Source organism: Apteryx rowi, unplaced genomic scaffold, assembly GCF_003343035.1.
Source record: "Apteryx rowi isolate R43461 unplaced genomic scaffold, aptRow1 scaffold_48, whole genome shotgun sequence".
NCBI lineage: Eukaryota > Metazoa > Chordata > Aves > Apterygiformes > Apterygidae > Apteryx > Apteryx rowi.
Window position 1 is genome coordinate 1,567,537 of NW_020450738.1, and position 23,925 is coordinate 1,591,461.

The following is a 23,925-nucleotide window of genomic DNA, read 5'->3' on the forward strand; positions in this document are numbered from 1 at the left end:
AGACAAGAAACACTTGAATGCTACCTTGAACATCGCTCAAATCTATTAATATTAATTAAGCCCCAACTCTGAGGCCCCTGGACCACAACAATTAGTGTCTGACTTTGAAAGAAGTCCCAGCCCCCAATACTATCCTTCAGTAGAGAATCAGGAGGAGATAAAGATGATCCTTTCTCCTTAGAGAACATCAAATGTGGCTTACGTGTCATAGGTCACTCTGTCCTGGAAAGAATCTGCTGGTATCCAGTTCGAGCCCTTGATGAAAATGGGTCGGCCATTGATTCTGAAGTAGAAACTGAGACCTGGTGACCCAGAAATAGGCTCCTGAACAAGTTCTACTGTCCGAAAATAGGCCTGTGAAGACATGAAATTTGGGTTTAAAGCAGACAAAAAGAGAAAGTATCAGAAAAACCACGATGAAAGTAATTTAACTGAAAACTAACAACTTAGAATACATCAAGAAATCAAGACATGGTTTCATCTCTAAATTCCTGCTTGGTTAAAATGTACTGTAACAGGGCTAAAAAAATCCTACTGATAAACCTATCCACTTTTGAAAGCTACTATCATATTAGGAGAAGAAAGAGACAGAAAGAAAAAAGGGAGAGAAAGAGAGAGAATGCACGAGCGGAAGAACACATGCATGAGTGTATGTGTGTACACATGCATGAGTACACACAGTGCATGTCCGTTTGCTGCAGAATTCAATCAAATGTTCAGCTGGGGACCAGTGAGAGAAATGCAGAGGTTGCATCAGATTAAACATGGCATTCAATTTGCAATTCTCTCCTTATGGAACGAGACTACAGGAACTTTAAGGAAAGTCTTTCCTCTGAATGCTTGGCTTGCAGGTCATCCAGGAAAAGCAAAGTGTGCTTCTTTTCTATTCCCTGAAACGACATCTTTCTAATAGGTAGGGCAATTAAAGGGAAAGAGAGCCGCATGCAAATACAAATGCTGGACAGGAAGCGAAGGCCCCTCTGGCCATCACAGCTATATTTGAACAGCATGCTCAGGAGTAAGGTTTCACAGAGTCCAGCTAAATAACCACTAACTCTGTGCAAGGTGTTAAAGGTCATTCCAGATAAAGGCACAGTCACAAGAGAGCAGTTAGTTGACTGCAATAATACTTTGTATTGAACTCTTGTTTGTAGAGGTGTCTTCTCCACTTGTCCCAGGGCAGATGGAGAGCAGCTGCCATTTTAGGCACCTGTGCAGCTGCAAAATATTATGGAATGTGTCTCTTCCAGGGAGATCCTGGGCTTCTTTTTCTCCTGTATCCTTGTTCCACTTCAACTTAACTAGACTGGAAAGAAAACTTTTTCCTTGTGGTACCCATTGCTCCTTACCACAGGGAGAAAGCTGGGAAATTAAAGAAATAGAAGGAAAGCAAATGGGGAATTTCAGCCAACACACTCCAAACAACAAGTTTGGGTCTGGGGGGCAGGAACCTAGATTTTTTTTCTAGGCTACCTTTAAACTAGCAACCGCTTCTCTCTCAAATGACTATTTGCTATACCTTTTCCAAAAGGTCAGGTTGTAGAGTACAGACAGCTCTCTCTCTATCATAAGCTACAGTTGGAACAAGTAAACCAGGCTAAAATTAACCTAGTTGAGCACAAATGATATATCTGCCTTTAAGATGAAAACATAATTCTATGTAATTCTAAGCGTAATTATCTATTTCACACACCAAACAAGGCTGAAGTTTAAAAGGGAACTGAGCAATCCCACAGTGTGACTGTGTTTTTATATTTTTCAGCTTATCAAAAATCATGCAGATAGACAGAAAATTATTTCCAGTGGTAGAAAAAGACAAAGAAAATCACTGCTCTGCTTGCTTCCTCTTCGGTGTTTCTTAGTCAAATGGACAATGATTAAATAAACCCCCAGACAGAGGCAATGCACATGACCAATGCCCGAGCGGAGACCTCAGATTAACCCCCTCTGCATCATGTCAATGACCAGGACACAGGCACAGAAGGAAAACTCTGGGACTTGCCCCAAGTGCTACAGTGTTTTACGGTATTGCCCCAGGAGCAACAGCGGATTACTGGCAAGTGGGGCTCAGCCTCCATACTTGTAAAGAAATTCCCCAGTTAAAGAAAAGCTACAAAATCAGACCACTGAGAGGGCATTTCTGACTCCCTGTCCAGCATCTCTGTGCACACAGAGGTGTTCTGAGGACAGAGTTTGCCATTCCTTTTTTTCCTACTGTGATCCTGCTGTACACTGGGTCAGCTGAGCACAGAACAGCATGATGAATTTAGCTTTAGGACAGGAATCTTCCACCTATTCCTACAACGTGTTACTTCACATATTTATTTTAACATGAAAACTTGAATAAAATGCCCAGTATTTCATTAAAGTTTTCACAGTTCCCCTAAATACTGAAGGCTACTAGAGAAAAACTATATTATGAATACTGTATACTACACTAGCTAAAAACTTCTGACCTTCCTCCAGTAAATTCAATTATCTGGAGAAAAACTCCTCAATCTCTAGCATGACTCTTTTGTGCCACAAAAAAAGAAGGAATAGGATTTATAGTCAGGGTTCCCAAAGCATTTGGTAGGTCCTCTTAATGAACGCCATCAAGTAGGTTGGGACTGCCTCAAAGTGCATTTGTAACAGAGCACTTAGGTTACCAACAGAAGTAATGTGATACCACTTTATTCACACTCAAGTGGAACTCACGCAACTGGCCAAATCTGGGGCAATCTGAGACTGAAACGCCCAGCCAGGACCACCCATAAAGCACGAGTGCGGGGAACAGCTTCTCAGCAGCATCTCACATTCCCAGGCCTCTAGGGTTCGGTGCGTTTGTGCTCCCACTCCATCGCTCCCCAAGGGCCAACCCCATAACACAGCACCTCTTCCCATTCCTACGGCAGGTCCCTTCTGCCACAGGGGGAAAGGGAAGGCTGGCGGGAGATAGCTGGGATCTGGCACACTTGGTTATGCGTGTTACTGACTCCGACTACCRAGTCTGGCCACTTTGAAACCTGGCTAGCTGACTGACAGACTTGGCTCCCCAAGTACCCGAACATTTCTCCTAGTCTTGGAGCACAGAGAGGAAACCTTGCAGCCACCACAGCCTCAACAGTCAGCTGGTTCTGCACACAATTAAGAAGTCACACGCGTCACATGCAAAGGCTTTGTACCCAGTAAGTGGCAGGCTGATCACATCTGGGATCCCCAGATTTTACAGGTAAGAAAAAAGCTACAGGGATGAAGATGCCCAGAGCTGAAACAAGATCACAGAACACCCTGGTGACTTAACAAATTAGCACACAGCATGAAAGCAGTGTGAAAACTAAGAAACCAAAAGGAAAGACTTTTGGAAGTCATGCTAAAAGGCCTGGGGGAAAAGAGAGTGTAGAGGAAAGCAGAGGAACACAGCTGCAGGTTACAATCTTCCAAGTACTAAAATAGCATCATGAAATTAAAAAAAAACCCTCTGATTACAATGAAAAAGAAATAAACAAAGAAAGATGAGGAAACGGAATCCAGAAACAAACAGATCTCTCAAGAGGTAATGAAAGAGGCAATAAGATCCTCAATGTAGGGATGGCAACTTGTCAGTAACAAACAGAGTTGGATACGCCCTCTCCCAAGAAAACCAGTTTCATTCTACGATAACTTCCAGCTATGATTTTGTTACACGTTATCCTGAGAAACAAACTTCAAACCAAACAATTCAAATGGGAAAAACAAAGCAAAACAAAAAAACCTGTCCAGGATGTTGGCCATATTCCATTTTTTTTCCTGCTGCTCCCAAAAGGAGTAGGTGCTTCCCTCAGTCAAAGGCTCCCAGCACAGCTGGCTGGAGCCCTGTAGAGCTCTCCACAACTACAAGCCAGGGGGCTACCCAGAGCTTTTCCCAAAGGATTAGTTAACGTCTTGGAGACTACTCTAACATAGCAGAAACCAAACCAGTCCAAGTTAAGGACAGCAGGATCTGATACAAGACCTCAAGGGTTGGGGGGAAGCATCTGAGTATCTTTTGTAGACCATGAAGTCCCTACAATCAAAAGCTGCAGTGCTCTGTGAAATATCCTGATGCAACTGCCCAAGCACAATCAATTAACTCCCCTATCACTGTATAGGTTTCACATGGTAACAGTGAAATTTTCCTTTTTTCCTGTTTTATAACCGTATTTCCTACAACCTGTTTTTCCAAGTGTAATATGCTATGTTTCTTTTTTTTTCCTTTCTTTTTTTTTTTAATTCCTTGTTTTGAAATTGTATCACTAATAATACAAGGAATTATTATTAGGACTTTAAAAATCAAACTAAAGGCCTAACCTTATAAAGACTAGGACTCCAGAAACCACTGGTTTTCCTATGATTTTTTACAAGAATAAATGTTACAAAGAATAGCAGTTTCAGAAGCCTAGCGACCAGATTAGCTTTCAGTGAAGCAACACACATCAGAACCACCTAATAAATGCATACATTTACTTGGTTGTTTCCATGTGCTGATAGCATGAGAGGCCCAGTTTAATTTGTATGATTTTTTTCAATGGATGATTGAAGATCACCTCTTCTAGGCTTCTTAGTAAACAATGCACAGAGAGTTATACAACCAGCGGGTTCCAGGAATCCTTATACAAATATCCCTAAATACTACTTTGGTGGTCATATTTAAGATGTTACGCTCCTCTAAAACATGAACCACATCTATTATATTCTAATAAATGAATCTATGTTAGCTTTTTAAGAAATATACCCTATCCTGCAATTTTTTTTAAACATTGAATTAACAAGAAAAATCTCAGTAATAAACAAACCTCCCTCTCCACATTAATCTACATAAATCTAAAAGGACTTTTCAGTACATGACACAAAGCCATCAATATCACATTTCAAGTCAAAGAGTGCTTTTCTTTCTTAAGGCAGAAAATTTAAGAAAAAGCAAACATCTTTTCTGAGGTTTCCAAATAACTGTAAGCTATCTTCCAGTCTGAATGCAAGTGAAAGTGCCTACACAGGTTAGAGCTGCCAGAAAACAGTTTAATAAATATGTAACGTGACATTAGAAAACTCTTATTTCTCATTAATATCCTCACATGCAAATTACAAACCAGGAAAATGTCCAAGAGCCCTAGATACCTGCCATGCAGAGCAGGTGTCCTAACCTTAGTGCATTGCCAGCTGTAATCAAGTTGAAGGGCTCACCTTTGAAAACTTCTCAATCTTGTATCCTGCCTCCATGATGAAAACTGTCGTCATGTTGTATCCAGTTTGTTTTCCATGTCCATTTGGCCACCAAGTCTCTACTGTAGCATTCTTGAACATACAAAAAAGAGGGTCAGAGCAATGTGTATGAAATGAGGCATAACATGCACACCTAGGGGCTTAGACACTTTTGAGTGAATTACTACAAGCCTAATGAGTTTATGTGCCTCAGCTGAGCTATGGTAACTGGGATCTCTCAACCAGCTGCACCTGTGGGGTGAAAATATTCACACCATAGAGAAAAGTATGAGGTCCAAGCCATCACTTCATCTTATGTCCACAACAGGCCACAAGCATGTGTACACACGCATGCATGCACACATCCAGCTGTTATCCCTCAGCTGAGGTACACTGACTTAATATTCCTCCAAAATTTAAATATCTGAGTCTTAGGATAGACTTTGTTCACCACCCTTTGTACTATACCCCTCCCCCTAGTTTCACCAAGTCCATTTACACTGCAGGCTTCCAGGGGAGAAGCAGGTCCCCGCTCTGACCACTGCAATGAGGATTCATTCTCATTTAGTCCCTAGGCACTATGGAGGGATTGGCACCAAATAATAGTCATGTAAGACATGACTGGATCTTTTCCAGGCACCATAACATTAGTAATTCCCACTGATCATCAGGAGTTTAGCACCTTCTTCCTATTTTTGCCTTTCCTAATTGCTCCTTTTATCTACCATATGCAATATTCAGTATAACAGAGGTGACACTTTTCAACCGTGATGTTGGCAATATGTGACCACACTGATTGTTTCAGTTATGTCAAGCTTTTAAGTCAAAAAAAAAGTTTCATTCTCTCTTTTCAGTGCTTTCTGCTTTGTTGCTATGGTTTTTAATCATCTCATTAGCACTCTATCAAGCTAATTTTTACAAATATAAAAAAAATCTCTAGGATGATAGTATGACTTAGTCACATACAGTAAAATTTATGTAATGAATTTCCTATAGTTACGTCTTCATTCCAATAGTGTGCTTCTGCTGCTCAATTCTATTGCCAAAATTTGTCAGCTGAGTGCACGACACAAAAACCAGGGAAAGCAAGCAGTAATGCATGCAATCAAACAATGGACGGATCCCTGCTGAACAGAGCTACGTAAGGAGCGCCTCAATCTTTTCAAATAAAACGAAGCCAGAGAGCTGCTCAACAATATGTTTTGCTGTAGCCATGCTTCAACATAATCACTAATATACCTACTAACGTTTCATCTTCCGTGATCTGGAATTATTGTAACTGCTTGTACAGAAGTGCTAACCCTTACGTTGCAGGGACACAAATGGAAGCACAAAAATGCGTGTGCGCCCCAACAAYGAGGAAGCGTTTGCAGCTGCCGAGCACGGATGCAGTGTCTCATTGGCCACTAATGATGTCATCGCCATGCTCACCATTAGCCGATAAGCAAAATGCTGTCATGTTAGCAATACAGCACTCTGTGCGGCCATCGCAGGAAGACTGCTACGCATCTCGGGCAGTACACACCACCCAAACATCCACCGACTTCGCATCATAACCTGTAATAAGCTCTCAACTAGGACTAAATTTCTGGTGAGGTCTCTCTATTTAACATGCGCCATGCAAGTCCGTTGTACAGAGTAAGAGCTCCGTCACGCTCCTGGATACATGAGAACACGTTGTAGGGCTTCTTGTAAAATCAGCTGCTGGGCATTCATGCAGCAAAGCCCTTTGCATACAAAGAATAATAAAACACTGCTGCCTCTGCTCTGAAGGAGTGTTTCCTCACAAACCTGCAGTCATACACCACTAACAGATTTCTTCTGAGTTCGGGGGTGGAGTGACAAAATGAACCAAAATCATTTTAAAAGTTTCACATCGCAGTGCCTGTTTAATGTAATCCCTGAAAAGGCTAAGCAGAGACTAACAACTGTTTGTAAACAAAACTGTGCATTTGTAATTGCTCATGTAACTTGCATGCCAAATGACAACAGTAACAAAAATTTTATGTTTGTATGTTTTTATGCTTTTGTTTCAAAATAAAACAAAGCACACAAGTATGCGAGCAGCTGAGTGTGCATATTAAAACCTAAATACCCTGCTTGCCTTTAACAGATGCTTTTTCTCTACTCAAACTGACAAGAGAACTCGGGAATACATACCTAATACATACAAACTGGGGAAACAAATGCAGAGTTACACAGCAAAAGAGAAAATTAGCAGAGGCCAGTAAAATATACAGAGGTCATTGCAGACCTTCAGAAGTCACTAACTGCCAGACTCGTCGAAGCCCAAAATTCCTGCTCACGCCACCACACTCACCCATCAACCTAACTGTGCTCTGTGGCAGTGAAGCAGACGGCAGCTCCCGTTATGCTGCTGGCTCCAGGGGAAAGCACCATCAGCTAGTTTTCCAGCCAGATACTGTAGTTTTCCAACACCCTTGGAAGGTGAGCAGATCGCTTCTTTCCTCTTTCAGCACTGGGGTGTACACCAAATTCATCCCTATTTCAGACGAGTTATCCCCTCACCAGAGCACCCTTTACTTTTCTGCAATTACTCCTGTCCTTAAGCAAGCACAATGTAAGCAAGCACAACTCCACAAATTTTCCACCAACTTCTACGCCAGTCAAGGTTTGGGGAATGCTGCTTCTCTCTCAGGAGAGCCAAGACAGAGCCAAGCACATTCTAGTATATTCTGGTCCCAAGCAACCCAGTAAACAACAGCACGGGAGACGATACCTAGTGACGGTAAATAGGAAGCGACATACAGGCTCCAAGGGTTATTTACCTAGGTAGCTCATTTGCCAGTGGCCAGTGATTATGAGATCCTTCGGTTTTGTGATAAGGAAAAGACTTCATCAACTTTTGCATACTGAGCTACGTAGCCCCACAGAAATCATTTTTTAGAGAGGAAAAGACCTGTTCCTCTATCCTGAAGGCAGCGCAGCACAGTTGTTAAAGCGAGGAACAAAAAAGGAAGGGGAGGGAGGACCAAAACTGGTATGGAGGCAGACAGACACACTGGAAACCAGGGAAACATTCTGGATTTGGCCAGGGTGCCCCACACACCTTACCTCGTTGATGTTTACAAGCAGCACAATGCTGCCTTCTCCAGGTTGAAGCTTCACACTGTATGTTTGCTGCGTTTGCAACTTGGGAATGCTCACAGTCACAAGACCTGAAACTGGCTTGGAACTGACTACATCAAAAATAGACTCAATTTCAAGACTCCACTGCTGAGCACTCTTTACTAAGTGAGGGGGGAGAAAAAAGAGAATTTAGGAATTATGTTTACATRCCTATTAATTAACATGATCACTCATCAAAGAAACAATTCAAAACCCTCAGCTTAAATTTAACAGTTTTCAGACTGTATTTAAACCAGATCTACAAAGTTAATCTTCATTGTTTAGTGCACTTGATATCTGTGTTTACATCTGCTGACTACGGAAAGAACTACACAGTGTGATGGATATTTTATAACTCACTCTTTTTTTCTTTTTTTTTTTTTTACTCCAAAGCTATCCAGGGCTTTTCGGAGTTCTGTGCAAAAGTCAGAGAACATGAAACCAGTCACTCTTTATCATTAGGAAGGGTTTTTTTCCCCACCAACTCCCACAGACATTATATTTTCTTTTAGTCAGCATTCATATGAACATGGTCCTCTTTGGGAAAGATCGTAATCACAAGGCAGTACAATCACTTTTGTCTATGAAACAAAAATAGTATTAACAGAAAACGAGCCCAATTCATCCCGGAGTCACTAGACAAAACGAATGGAGTTATGCTGGGGATGAATTGGGCCCATTGTGTCTAGACTTGACAGGCTGTATCTTTGTGTCCCTTCTACCACCAAAGCGTGGTGGAGGAAACACGTTAATGACTTGCTCAAGATCTCTCCACAGTTACCTCAAAGAGTCCTCTCCTTTACAAAACAACTTACCAAATAAAGCAAGCCGGGGTCAAGGACATTCACGATTAACATTCAAATTTCCCATTAACTTCAGCAATTACATTATCTATCTACAAGTGTAGCGTGGTTAATCCTGTACTTTAAATATTACAGAAGGACATCTATCCAAGTAAAAGCAAATCAAACAGAAAACAAAGAAAACATGGAAAACTAGAACGAAGACATATTTTTTTTACATCAACTATTAATTACTTGCTTTCTCTTTTCATGTATATATTTTAGTTCTCCTTCCTCACAGAAGAGAGAGTTCCTTCCAAAAGCAAAGAATTACATTCAGCCTTGGTGTGCTGCCACTGCCTTTGCAGAGCAACAAATGTGTTCCCAAGGTTATATTACACCCAGCATTACCCAGAGGACTGATGGTCAGAAATGCTGAAAGGGTTAACCCCCCCCCCCACGCGGGGTCAGACATTACAGCACATTTTACCTCCCCTCCAAGAAATTCCAGCCCACTCCTGAACTGCTTGAACTGTGGGGCCTAGGCACAGAAATCAAGAACAATGAATCCTTTACAGATTCAGTGGTCAAAAGGCTATGACACCAAATCTGATGAGCAATGTAAGTGCTGCTTAAATCCAAGTTGTTCACTTACTCTTTATTTTTCCAATGCTTTATGTTTGAATACTAATAAGCTCTGGCTCCGGTTCCAAAGCACTCTCTGCTGAATGAAAGAGATTTGCTCTCTGCTTATCCAGAGAGCAAGGCTTCACCTACCAGAAGGTGGAGTTGTGGGAATGTGGGAGGGACCAGAAAACATTTTTACTGTAACTAAATTGTAGGCAGCACACAGAGTCTGTGCTGGGGCTTTCCATGGAAATTCCAGTCACGTTAATTCCAGCTAAGACCTGCAGCTATTTCAGGAAGCTTTAAAAGCATCCAGGGAGTGACGTCTTCCTCTTTTGTTCATACACAACAACTTTATTCCCAAGGGGTGAAATTCAACCCAGTGCAGAGGACACATGTGCTAGCCTTTACTCCACTGAAAACTGGGCGCAACATGTGGCAAAAGAAAGCATGAGGGTGGTCTAACAGCGGGGCATATTACCTTTTACTGAAAGCTTCAACAGAAAACTAACTATTTTTGTTTGGCTGCAAGATCTGGAGGAGAAAGGAGAGGAAACCAAAGACCGTGTCGGGAGGAAACCGGTTAGGTAGGTTAGGTAGCAGGAATGCAAGAGGCTATCCTCTCATATTGCGGACTTAACAAATTATCCTTGCATAGCACAGCTGCTCTTCTGTCTCAAACTTCATGCTGAGTCCTGAAAACTCAGTGCTCTTGAAACTCTGCTCATAGTGTATTTGTCTTCCCAGTACAGAACTAAATCCCCATAACTGCTTTGCCTTTGTTTTAAATGGAGATGATAAAAGAGAGAGACATATTTATTGGGAGTCTTGGTGAAAACCCATGCCAGTAAAAAAAAATAAAATAAAATAAAAAATCTCCAAAACAGAAGAACAGGGGCAAACCTAAGTTATATCACAATTAAACTTCTGAAGTTGTTCTGGGATCTTCAAGAAAAAAACATGAATTTTAACAATTGTTATCACTATTGTTTATACTGAAGCACTGTCTCAAGACCTAAATAGGTGTGCTGTGGTAAGCATTATATACACAGCCATAATAAAACAATAGCATCTTTCCTAAATGGGCAGTTAATTGAGCCTAACAATAAAATGATCTGTATTCCAAGGGTGAAAGAACAATAAAAAGTATATAGCTTACCAAAGAAGGGAGTCAAAGTGAAGTAAATCAGGTGATAATGGTTATAGGCCTCAATCCTAACATCCTTCCAGATTCCTTGAGTGGGAAAAGAAGGGCCCCAGTCCCAACTAAAGGAACACTGCTCCTGGAATACAAAACGATTATGTTACAGTTGCCTAATTTTCACACACAAGTCTACACTGTTCCAGAAATAAAAATGATTTGCTATCTAGAAATAAAATATTGCCATGGACCAAAAGTAAGATTTTTTCCCAATTTCCACCAACTCAGGATAACATACTGTATTTTTCTCTTACTCCTTCACTAAAACTCTGCTGGTACTTCTATTAAAAATATAATTTTATATGAAATATTCATATATATCAGAACTTAATATTAGCGAGAAAGCAAAACACCACCCTACCTCACCACCTTAAAAAAAAAAAAAAGATCAAAAAAACAACCAGCAGGTTACTCTCAAATCAGCTCTGAATTATTTTAGTTTTAAGGCCAGTATTTAATTTTATACCTAAAAGACAAAATAAGCAGCAAATTGATTGTTACAAATACTAAACAAAAATTTTTTTAAAAAGTATCAAATTAAAAATCAAAGGTACCTCTGAAATTTTTTACCCTTTAATTTTTGCAGTAACATCACAGATTAGTACAAGGAAAGAGATGCGTATGTTTGTTTGGTGCATTTGTGTAGTTCAGTCATGTTCACTGTTTCCTCCTTTTTATGTTTCTCTCACGCAAAAACAAAGGCAACACACACATGGTTGAGAAATAGCTTAGTTCTGGGTCTAACAGCAGAATAACTGGCAGAATTAAATGATTCTGATCAGACAGTAGCACCTACATTGTGCTCCATTTAGTTGTTTTTAAACCTGGTCAGATTTCTAGTTAACAAAATCCCTTGAAGACATCTATGCAGCTGCCCTCCAAGCTTCACACAGTCCCAGCCCCCAAAGCAAATACAATAGATCTCCTTAAAGTCTTGTACAGTGACCTACAGTTCTAAATTTAGAGACTAATAACTCACAGCCAAGGCACACTAATTTTGGCAAACCACACCGCACGCGTCTGGCCTATCCCTTGCCTCGCTGGAGTCAGCCTGCCTGCCTATCAAGTTGCAGAAGAGCCTTCCAGGAAGCAAGCACCGTATCTATTTCAAGTGTAAAATCAGGGACAACACATTCTTAGAAAACAATCCAGATGGAAAATAATTTTCCCTTTATAAAAAATAAACAAATTTATCAGTGACAGACTGTCAGGTTTCACTAATAATATTGCAGAGACTATCGGAAATAATATGTCATGAGAAAAATACACTTGTATCATTAAGGTACATTACCAATGAAAGGCTTGTGTTTTACCACAAATTCTTATTAAAACATGTATATTCACTGTATTTAATACTGAACTTCAGATGTGCAAACAGCTCTCCATTACTGTATGACTGTAAGCTGCCAGCTTACTTTAGAAAAGTCCTGGTGCATTTGTTTACTTTCAAATGTACCGTCTCTGCTGTTGCTGCATTACAGTTGGAATGCAAAATGTTTTTGGAAATGTCTGAAGCAGCTTCCTAGCACAGTCAATCAATTCCTTTGAGGAAGAGCACTGAGGCACTTTCTTACAAGTTTAAAGGTATAGCTCAGTAAAGCATAAAAATCATTCCTGGCCATTTTTGCTCTATAAATAAGACTACAGCTGTTCAAGTGCCTTCTTCCTTTCAAGCTCCTCCCTGCACTGATTTCTAAGAAATATGGTGGAGACAGCACATGGACTCAGAAGAACTGAACAGCTTTCTAAAATGCAGTAAAAATAAAAGCATCATGTAGTAATAAAGACAGCATCTTAATCCTAAAGAATGTTCCTTGGAGAACACGAAATGTACCTCTCCGTTAACAAATTTTAAAGGAAATTAGATCCAGTTCTATATTAAAAGGATTCTAGTCATTTTTTAGAGGAGRCTCTAAAGGACTTTCTTAAAAAGACCAAAAGTCACTTAACAAGAAAGGCATTTAAGTGGTGACAAATATGCAAAAAAACAAAAATGGCAATTCTAAAATAAGGTCACCAGCCACTGCCTCCAACTGCTGCAAAGCTGTCAGAAATATGTGAGATGCTACACAAATGACAGTCTACCCAGACTTAGTTTTAACAGCAGTGAAGCAATGTCTTAATTCAGARTTTCTGAGCTTCGCTCACTGCATATTACATTGTTGTTTTTACTGAATAAGTACTTATAAGTCACACTAACAACAACACAACACCATAATAAGATGAGAACAGGTCTTCTGTTAGATAACTCTTCTCAGGACACGTCAGAGCTGCCCAGTATAAATAGCACAGCACATGAGCAATGGCAAAAACTCACAAAGCTGCTTGGCTGAGATTTTTACACCCTTGGCAATATCCTCTGGTATTTCTAACAGTGAACGCTATTGTCAGTATACATTGCTAAACCCACCCGGTGGATCAAAACGTAATGATTACGCATCTCCCACTGCTATCCTGCTTTCCTAGCAGCAAGTCTCCTGGCTGACTCCTTGAAAAACACAGTCTTTTAAACATTCTTATCATCTAGATATGGTTGGCCTGACCTTGTTATGCCTCTTACATTAGCAACATGCTGGATTATAGATTTCTTGGAGGGGCACCAGAAGACAGTTGCAATGAAAAGTATGCTCTACTAATACAGTGACACTGCAGGTTTCAGAATACATCTGTGAGGACAGCACATGGTGACTCCCTCTTTTCAAGCCTCAAGCAAGAGACAGACAAATTTGCCCCTACCTTTCGGATGAAATTAGCATGGCACTCTCCTTTCTGCACAGGTGGAGGGCACGCCGGGGGGATGCTGTATGCTGTGTGGCATCTGCTCTGCTCTGCTGCGTATGAAATGGCTGATAAGAAACGGACTTCAACAAAATTGACCTCCTTAATAATGCTGGTAATATCAAAGCTCTAGGTCAAGAAAAGAGAACAAAGTCATTACAGTTCCGACATTTATTTATGATATTTATAATCACTGTCACACTGGGATTTTAATACCATACAGATGTTATTCAAAGGCATTTGAACTACAGCCTCAACAGGCTCAGGTTTTGGAGGAAAAGAAAAGCTACCTCTTAAGCTGAAAAAAAAAAAAGTACATTAAGACTGTGGATACAAGGAGACCTTTCTGGGCAAAGCACTTTGCCCACTCTGAGCCTCCACTGCAGGCTGCAGCACTCTGCTTGCACACAGAACTGCTTGAAAGATGAGGATGGCAGGAGATTCTTTACCTTCCTTCCTCACTCAGAACTCATCTGAATCTTTAGAAAGATGTTTTTTGTTCCCATTCAGAAAGTTGGTCTAGATCAGAGTCCTTCCAACTCACACTGTGCTGCCAGCTTATCTACCACAGAGCACTGAGCCGCCTTTTGCACAAGTGCTGCAAAGGCCTATTTCATGCTCTCTCCACCCCCATCCCTAAAATGCACAGATACACGTTCCATGTCAGCACCAAACAAAGCATTTGGGAGCTTCCTCATCGACTCACAAGATCCCCTTCAGTGTGACTGCACAGAAGGATAAATGTTTGGTTTCATAATTATCCTGCACTATCAAGACAATATGGTTCCAATGGCTAATATCCATTTCTTCTTCTCACTGTTAACTCCTGACAGTCCAAGTCTTGGCACTTCTTCCCAACTGGTGAACATCCTTCTAGCATCACTTGCCTCACTTCTATAGCAGACAGCAGAAAACTACAAAGTCAATAGCATCCTCCACAGGAGCCTTCACAGAGACTTTTTTGCAGAGGTATTTCTTGTGTGGAACAAGTGAACAACATAGAAGTCTGGGTCACAACAAGCTTAGACTCAATCTAAAACATTTCATTCTGGTTTTACACTAAAGGTCATTTCATGAACTGTTACAACCTGTGACACAATGAAGCTGCAGAAATAAGGGTAAAATAAACCACTTCTCCATTCTACAGAGCCTCCTACTGGTAACCTTTAAACACCTTCCAAATATTAAATAATTATAATTTCATAAAAGCTGTATGAAATTTCTTATTTCACAAAGAGCAAATCCAAGTCACAGAGAACCTAAGTGACTTGTTCCAGGTCACACAGACCCAGGTGTCAGAATCCAGGTCTCTCGTCTCTGTCCAGTATCTCTACAATGAAACCTGCCAGAATGGCAAATGCTGAGACATGAAGAAATCAGATTTCCTTTGTGACTCGATTACTCAGCTGACAAATAGAAGACATTCCTCCTTTAACTCTTCCTTTATTGACTCTTTAAGAGAGAAGCAGGGATTTTCCCTTCTACCAGTACCCAGAATAATTTTAAACATTAAAGCTATAAAATAGGTTTGAATGTTTCTGCCACTCTCAAGACCATTCTATGATGAGTACTCTCATGCTGACACAGGCTAAGCCCAAAAATGCAAAACAATGTTATTAAAATCCCAACACTAAAAAGTAAAACCCTATGTAAGAAAAAAGCATGGAAACATTTATGAAGGCTTTGCTCCACATGCATTTTCATTTCAATATTCACATGTAAACCATTCTAATACCTATTAGTAAGCAGATTTACAGCTAATATAACAGATTTAAGCTTACGTTTTCTTGGAGCTGTGACAGATCCCGAGAAGCAAGACTTATATTATTAGCTGAATTGATCCTCTTGCATCGGCCTTCTCATTTAGAACAAGACACACTCCCGTCTAGATCTGACCCTGCTGCTCCTGGAAGGCTAAGTACACTCCTCTTTCCAATAGTTATCTGACTACACATACACCCCTCAGGACAAGACTTTCTGAGTGCTAGCACCTATTTTCATGTCTACTTGAACACACTGAAAGTGTTTGGCACAAAAGGGCTTTGAAGGAAAAACAGGAGCACCTTCAGAAATAAATGTATTACTTACATATCTGCTGAACATGTTGTCTGTTCTGCCAACAGTGATATTGTTGATCAGGATTTGTGCTACTGTATCCACTCCCTCAAAAACCAAATTCACTTTTTGCCACTTTCTACAGAAGATGACATATGGATGTAAAACCGTTAGAATATGTGGAGTTAACAACACACGGGAAACAGATAATACACGTCCCTGTTATCTTCAGCAGTAGTCTCACTGTTTCCAAAATGTTTGACTTAGTGTAGCTACATTATATCTTTAAATAGTCAAATTAAGATGACAGCTAGGTGGCTCAAGTCTGCAACGCAGCATGTTCACATACCCACCAGATATCAGATGGGCTAGCTTCCAATTAACCTAATTATTATCCTTCCTCAGTCTGCAATTCATAAGTAATTTTTAACAATGGAAAAAACTGGGGGAAAAAACAACTACTAAAGTGTCCTTTAGCAACAGCTTTACAGCTGCATATTATTGCCTAATTTATTACACACAAAAGTATTAAGTAGATTTTGAGCTGACAGATTAACAAGCAATTCRGCATGAAAGATGGCACAGAAGTATTTTAGATATATCCTTATTGCTTACCTGACGTCAAAAGGAGTTTTGAATGTCCTGCTGTAAGTCCAGTTATCCAGTGAGATCCATCTGTACATCACATCATTAAATCTATAGTATGGATCCTAGTAACAAAAAAAATTACATTTATTTAGTAACGGTGTTACTAAAAAAAATGCATCATAATATCCATTAGATGAGCACTTGTTCTTTCAGACAGTCTGCAAGTGCAAAAACCACCTGTCTTATTTTAGTTAGTTCTGTACTCCTTTTCACCTTTGAAGTAATATGTGAAAGCAAAGTTTTAGTAATATTTGGCTTTAACTATATAGGTCAAATCCTGTTTGCTATAATCATTCATACTTAAAATAGAGGGAGCGGGATTTGTTTTTACATAAGAAATGACTGGGCTGGAAATTAAAAAGAAAATCAAGACAGCTTGTGACTTAATGGGAGAAACAGAAACATGATCACCCTCATAACGATGGAGAAAGTAAGACTAATAGGACTGTAAGAGGCACAGAAACAGATTTTTAGACCTCTAGGGACAGCAGTGAACAAATCTCTACAGTTTAAAATAATAGCAAACACTCCTATTGTTTCTTGTCAACTGGTCTTGATATGGTAAGATCAAATGAAATTGCCATAGTTGGAGGGAGGGAGAAAGAGAGAAAGAGAAGGAACACAATTTGGTTTGCCGTGTAAAATTAAATGACTGCTTTTGAGAATAACACTGCATTTATACCAAACGTGTTCTTTTCTCTTTAGTCACATTGCTCAGTCAGAATAGAGGTACAGGTGGTCTAAGCTATGTCCTCGACCCCTTTGGCTTCAAGCTGTATTTATTACCTTATGCTGGTCACAGTGTTCCTCCCCTAGGCTGAAGGAATCAGGTACGTGGACCTGACAACCCTCTGCCTTGCACCTCACACCAAGGCAGCCAAGAGGTACTGTGTCACAGCTGCCTGTCCAACAGTTCAGCATGCAGGTATCTGGGTCGGCGACTAACAGCTCAGCTCACAGCTGAACTGCTTTCCCAAAACAAAAACCAATCTCTTCTGGACTACGTGACTCAAACCCAGCTAAGAAGAGAGAGCATAGCTGCATTAAGATTCCCTTTGATAAGAGTTTTCTACAGTACTAGCCCAGCTAACTACCTGCTCTGAATATCCAGATTAAATTCTGAAGAAAATTTGCTCAGCTCTTTTATTTGCCTTGCTGAAGCTCAAATTTTCTCCTTATGCCAGAAGTCAGCATAGATATTAATGACAGTTTTGGATATGAATTCTTCTGAAAGACACTGTTGTATATCTCGTCTTTGTTTTACAACTAATAGGGTCAGGCTCTGCAATATACACACAAACCTATTTACAGAGCAGAGCAAAATCATAACACTTAAGAGACCATCCTCAGCAGCGTAATCTCTTCTGGAGTCCCAGAGCAATATAAACATTATTCCTAGAGCCTCTATAGAGGGAAAGTTGTAGCCTTGCCTCTATGCTGTCTTCTTTCAATCAAATTTCTTACCATAAGGGAATAAGAATCAAGAAGGAAAGCCCTCATCACTTCAGTAGAACTTTGACCTGGTAGATACAGGACCTCCATACTGGCAACACAGTGTATTCTCTAGAAGTTAAGCCATCATGAGCTTACCAGAACAATTACTGAATTTCAAGATTTTCATACTACTACTTTTACATGCAAAATGTTTGAGGAATACATCGTACATTTACAACATCTGTCTCACTTTAACATTCTATTCATTTTAGGCTATGTTCTGGAAGATGTGCATGTTAAATTTCAATCATTGCCACTTGTATGTGAGGAATATTTAACAAAAGCACGAGATGCAAGCCATAAATGCACTACCAACAGCAGATTTTAAAGTCAAAGAACATTTGGTTAGTGGTCAAACAACCAACACCAGTGTCTGGCCAAAGGTCAAGACCCTTTGTAAAAGTACTGTATTGTTTCTCCCATGAAAGCCTGGAAACTAAGATATGTATGAAAAAAAGACCTGATATTTGGAGAATGCCACACTGTTTGTCTAGCAGCTGAGAGAAACGTAGGGATGCTTCATCAGAGGCAGAAATTACATCATCAGATGGGCTCTTACAGCCTTGTACAAACAGAGCTGCTTGTTTAAATCTATTCAGAGAGTACTGCAGATCCTTCTTCCTGAARGAGCTTTCATCTGTAACAGTCTGAAGTCTTCAACTTTTAAGAAATGCATTGACTGCTAAAATATATGTCACAGAAGGTGCTAAACTCCCTTGGAACTCATATTTTCGTACAACTCCACAAATACTGCTTTCTCCTCACAGGCCTCAAACATCAAACTTTCAAGAATGGAAGCTCACAACTCTGTGTACCTTTATACAAAAATCACAGTTTACTGATACCATTGCTACTTAAAACAGCTTATATATCACACCGCAAAGCCATTTAATGCTAACACTGGTTAGTCGTTTTAAGTACGACAAATGTTACTAGCAGTAAGATTAGTCATGTGGCAATGTTCAAGCGATGCTTTTAAGACAGTTAAGGTTAAGGAAAAAAGCATGCCCACAACAAAGTCCTGTAAGAAAGGAAAATGACTTCTCCAATAACCTTGTAAGATTACAGATGTTTTCATTATTAACTGTAACTGTTTTGAGTGCTGGAAGATGTATCTATAGAAATCAAACTGTTTGGACTTATCTGAAATAGAATTTCATCCCACATTAAATCAGGTCACATTAAAGTTTTATTTCAGAAAATTGGATGAAAAAGAGACAAACTTAAAACCCTTAAAGGCACTGTGAGAATCTGAAAGACAGTAAGAAATACACTGCACACGTATTAAACAAGATTCACGTTCATCAGCTCACTGTGTTTTTTGGAACCAAGTCATAAAGGGGTGGAGTCAGCTACAGCTATTTTTAGATGCAACCAAACGTGATAGCCTTGTATTTTCCTGCTCCCCTGAAATTTTTGGAAAAACTCCGAACTACTCAATCTCCCTGATTGTTTGTTCTCTGCTCCGAGCTTCAATGCTGTAAGCAGCAGCAAACAGCTTGCTAAGATGAAGTAAAAAAACCCCTACTACAGAGGATCAAAAGGAAACAATTTCCAGTCCAGATAACAGGACCTTAGGAGGACTTCAAAAGCGCACTGGCAGTACTAAACTGAAGGCAGTGCCAAGAGGCTAGATATAAACTCCTCTTTGCAATGATCTAAGGGGATACTGAAACGCTACGGTCACCTAAGCTAAGAGCCTCTCATAAGCAGGAAATGGATGAGACATCAGGAAGGGAGGCATCAGAAGGGAGGCCCAAAGCCCTGGTGCAGCGGTTTTGCCAGGCACGTACTGCCCAATGCGGGGCCGGCCTCAGGCCCCCTGCCCCAAGCTACTACAAGCAGAGTTCAGAGGAGCACGGCACAAACACCTGAATGATGCTAGACAGAGGCAGCTGGATCCAGGCAGAAGATCCGCTTGTAACAAAATTAAACGTAATACAGGGAACGAAAACCAGAACAAGATTCTTTTCTGTTATCTTAGCTTTGTTATGATCTAATTTGAAACTGCTTTGCATGTTCCTCTCATAAATCAGTTCTGCTGATATTTTATAATGTACACAGTAAGAAAATCCCACTGATGTAACAGATGATCAAAATAAAACTTGCAAGTGATGTTCCACTATTTAGTTTCATGATTTCACTGTTGCCAACTTCAGACTGGAAGCTAAATAGTTAAAGTACTTATCTTAAACCCACACACTCCTTGTCATCTCATAGGCTATAGCAGTCAGAACATTTATACAATCTTCAGCAAGCCCAGTTTCACATATTTACAGCTTGAAGTGAAGCTGAAGTAACAGTAGTGATGAATGGATCGTATTCTTGGAACGTTAGTTTTGGAATTGCATCCTCAAATGATTCATTTTCAGTACTTATTCCAACAAGGCAGTTAACTGAATGTCACCTTATGCTCAAGATGAGTTACAGCTGAACACTGAGCCAAATACTACAGAAGAGTAAAGCTGGAAGACTAATATTAGGATAATTAACAAAATATTAATACACTTTTCTTAATATTCTTTTAATACTCTTTATATGTAAAAGGCTACCGTAATTTTATCTATTTTAACTTCACAAGCTTTCAGAAGAGAACACCTATTTAAACTTGAGTGCTCTTTAATATTAGTCCTAAGTTTCACCCAGGCTTTTGAATGTTTCCACATGTTTTCACAGAGCTCAGCAAAGCACATACATGTAACAGAAAACTATATATTTATACTGATCAACTATTTTCATCAATGAACGCCACTTAACCTGTTAGAACCAATGAGAACCAATGCAATTGTTACTTGGCTCACTCTGAAAAATCTCAGCTATGACAAAGCGTCAGAAAATACGTGACAACATATTTTATACAAATGCAGAGTAAGCTACTAAAAATAAGCACTACTTTTCAGAACTGCAGAAATACCACTTGAGATATGTAAGCCTCTGCCTCTTCTAACGTATTTTGACAGAGTAATACAGAAGTAGGACTAAGACCACTGTAACCTTCTGTGTCAAGTTCATGCCCCTGTTGTATACTGGGGCAGAAAACTGCATTATCCAGCCCCTGTATTAGCACACTCCCCATAATAGTGCTTTATAAATCAAAGTGACAGCTAATAATACAAAACACCCTTTCTGTATGAACACAAATGGCTGGCAGATGAGAAAATCCAGTTACAATAGCCATATTCATCTGATTTGAAACTTTACAGGAGTCACCTGCCAGCAGAAACGGCATCATGCAGTACTTGGACAGTGCATGCTAGAGGACTACTATTTCTAACACAAAAATGTAATGCACAAGTTACCTGCTGATACATCTTGCTTATCAGAAGAGTGTCTAAAAGAAAATCCTAGGCTGACAGTTTACTTAAAAATAACCTTACACAGAACTGTTTCTGCAAAGCTTTTTCCAGAGATTTCGTTTTAGCAATAGATCTGCTGCAAGTTCGTTAGATGCATGCACTTTTGCCCAAACTTTGCACTAACTCTATTCAAGTAACTATTAACCTTGTTAATGTGCATTTCTGGTGGCTTTTTTTTTTTTTTTTAGTTTTACATGTAAATAATAATAAGAGCTACTGAGTGCTAATGAAATGTTGTTAAAGTAATCCAGCTGAACATATATTCTGATGTTATCTCCTACCCTTAGAGCTTTTATCATATTTAATCCAGCATTTGAATTGTCTTCCTTGAACACAAGAAGAAAATATTACTTCAGTAGGAAACTCAGAAGTACCTTCCCCAACAGCATTTTTGAAGATACGCATATTTGGTGCATGCAAAAAGATGTGTTCATCTAATGTATATTTTATAAGCCAAAGAGTAAAGACATCTCTGGAAAGAATGCTAAGAGGATCTGGAGAAATGAGTAACAAACTCTTGGTGTCAGAGAGATTCCTTTCTACTGAAATGTATAGTCTGCAGAGCAGATTAAGTAAGGCTACCATCCCTGGGCAAAATCAGTTTGTGCATCGACCTAAATTTGAAATAAACCACACACTGACAAGTAGCTTGCAGCCTCCTCCTGTAATCTAAGCCATATATTGCAGCCTTAATATCCAGCAAGCTACTCTTGCTGCATTGGAGCCGGCCAAACACCAGCCAGGTCCAGTAGCCAAGCAACTACACCAGCCAAGTATTTTGGCCAACACAGCTCCTTGGCAGAGCATACTAATTCTGGCAGAGCACTGCACCAACCTAGCGACAGTTTTCARACCACAGCAGGTTCATACCTGGCCATATCAGAACATATATGGAGCGAGTTCAAACCCATATTCACATAAACATGTTCTAAGTGTCCACGAACAACTGTCATCAATTTAATTAGCCTAGCACCCCTGTACCTATCAGCAAGACCTGTGCTGCTGGCCAGCAGGCTGATTAAGCTTTGGCTGATTAAGTAACTACATGCAGCTTTGGGATTCTGCCCAGGCACATGAGAATTCATGATCACAGCCTCATTTCCAAATACCATACTGCTGTTTAAGGTGACTAATATTACAGGTCAGTTTATAGCAATGTAGTTAAATCAGCAAACATAGTTTCTCACTTCACAAGAGTACTTAATGTGTGAGTACTTAAATGTGAGTCTTTCATTACATCATTATCTTGCATGTGTGAGTCAGTGCATTGGTCACAGTCTCCCCTGAATAGTTATTCACAGTTATTATAGCAATGCCTCACGGCACTGGCAAACATCAGAGGCGTTCAGCTGATCTTATGCATTTTTGCATGGGAGAAACAGGCACAACTCTAGTCACTGATTCGCCATACATACTCTACCTGTCCATTGCCTTTTTTAACTTGTTTAGAAAAGCTCTTTCAACATCTCCCTCATACACATTCAAAATATCCCGTAAATTAGCACACAGATGTTGAAGCAACAGATCATAATGGCTCTGCTTATCCCCTTTTGATGTATTTACTTTTTCAATGTTGACTATTTCTTTAATCTGGCAATGACTCTCTTTGGCATCTATTATTAGTACTGGGTTTCCCAATGTATGCCAGCACAGAATAAGGCTAACGTTATCCTGCTTTCTATCACTTTCTCCATAACCTCCCTAACTTGTCAGAGCAGAGAAGGATAGTAATCAGAAGAATAAAGATTAAAGAATAAAAAAAGAGAAAATGTATCCATCCAAATCCATCCAAGATATATTTTTTTTAATACTGTATAAGAAATGCAAGATCAGGCCCCCGGTTAAGCTGGTACTATAGGTATGTCTGACATAATCAGACAATATATGACACTATTTCACATACATTAAGATGGCAGTGTATTTATTACTTTTATAGATTATTTTGATGACCTCACTATGCCTTATTTCTTCTCCCTTTTCCATGTATGCATTTAACTTTCACCTTCCACATACCTCGTTTTAGAAAGGTATCTTATTTAACGATGATCCAGTCAGCGCCATGTGGTTCGAGTGACAAAGGGCTTATCCTGATGTCAGGGACTAAAGAGAGGGCTTTGCTACCAACCTACAAACGCAATTTTGGTCTTTTGTCACAGGAAGCCATCGCTATGGTTTCATACGTCTGAAAACTAGAAGAGGTAGTAAGTGTAAAAACAAAGGTTTTGAGAAGTGTTATGGGAGGAACAGTTCTTTTAAGTGTAGCAGATTTACTCCTGGTTCGGGACACGGCCCTTCTGCGAGGCAGCGCGGGAGTACAGTCCCAACCGCTCTGAGGTGCTCTGCGAGGCTTCTGGTCGGACCGAAATGCCTGCACCCCCTCGATTTCTCGCAGCAACAGGCCAAGCGTCAGAGGGCGGGTTCAGCTTTTCACTCCCTGGCGCGCTGCAGGCACCAAACGCCGCCTGGCTGAGGCGCCCAGCAGCGCTCGCCAGGCCGCGCCGCCGGCGCCCGGTCGCGGCCCGGAGCGGGGGCTCTCCCCGGGGCCCCTCTGAGCCGGCTGCGTACCGTACCTGGATGCGGCCCCCGCGGCGCAGGGCGGTGTGCACGCAGCCCGGCACCTCCCCTCGCAGCGCCACCGAGCCGTTCCCGTTGCGCA

The 23,925-nt window shown here is 40.3% G+C and overlaps 1 protein-coding gene across 2 annotated transcripts in view; it reads right to left on the bottom strand.

Moving 5' to 3' along the window:
* MANBA (mannosidase beta) overlaps positions 1 to 23,919 on the bottom strand; it is a 46,076-nt gene extending 22,157 nt beyond the window's left edge. The window contains exons 1-9 of one of the 2 annotated variants that reach the window (XM_026078422.1): positions 23,840 to 23,897; positions 23,283 to 23,458; positions 16,387 to 16,481; positions 15,805 to 15,910; positions 13,675 to 13,845; positions 10,897 to 11,020; positions 8,275 to 8,450; positions 5,182 to 5,292; positions 203 to 354 (exon numbers count right to left, since the gene is read on the bottom strand). In XM_026078422.1, coding sequence (XP_025934207.1) covers positions 203 to 354; positions 5,182 to 5,292; positions 8,275 to 8,450; positions 10,897 to 11,020; positions 13,675 to 13,845; positions 15,805 to 15,910; positions 16,387 to 16,454 — 908 coding nt within the window. In that variant the 5' untranslated portion in view covers positions 16,455 to 16,481; positions 23,283 to 23,458; positions 23,840 to 23,897. Of the gene's footprint in view, positions 1 to 202; positions 355 to 5,181; positions 5,293 to 8,274; positions 8,451 to 10,896; positions 11,021 to 13,674; positions 13,846 to 15,804; positions 15,911 to 16,386; positions 16,482 to 23,282; positions 23,459 to 23,839 lie in introns of both variants that reach the window. The other variant, XM_026078421.1, reaches the window with a different exon arrangement.
* Between the last annotated feature and the right edge of the window lie 6 nt (positions 23,920 to 23,925).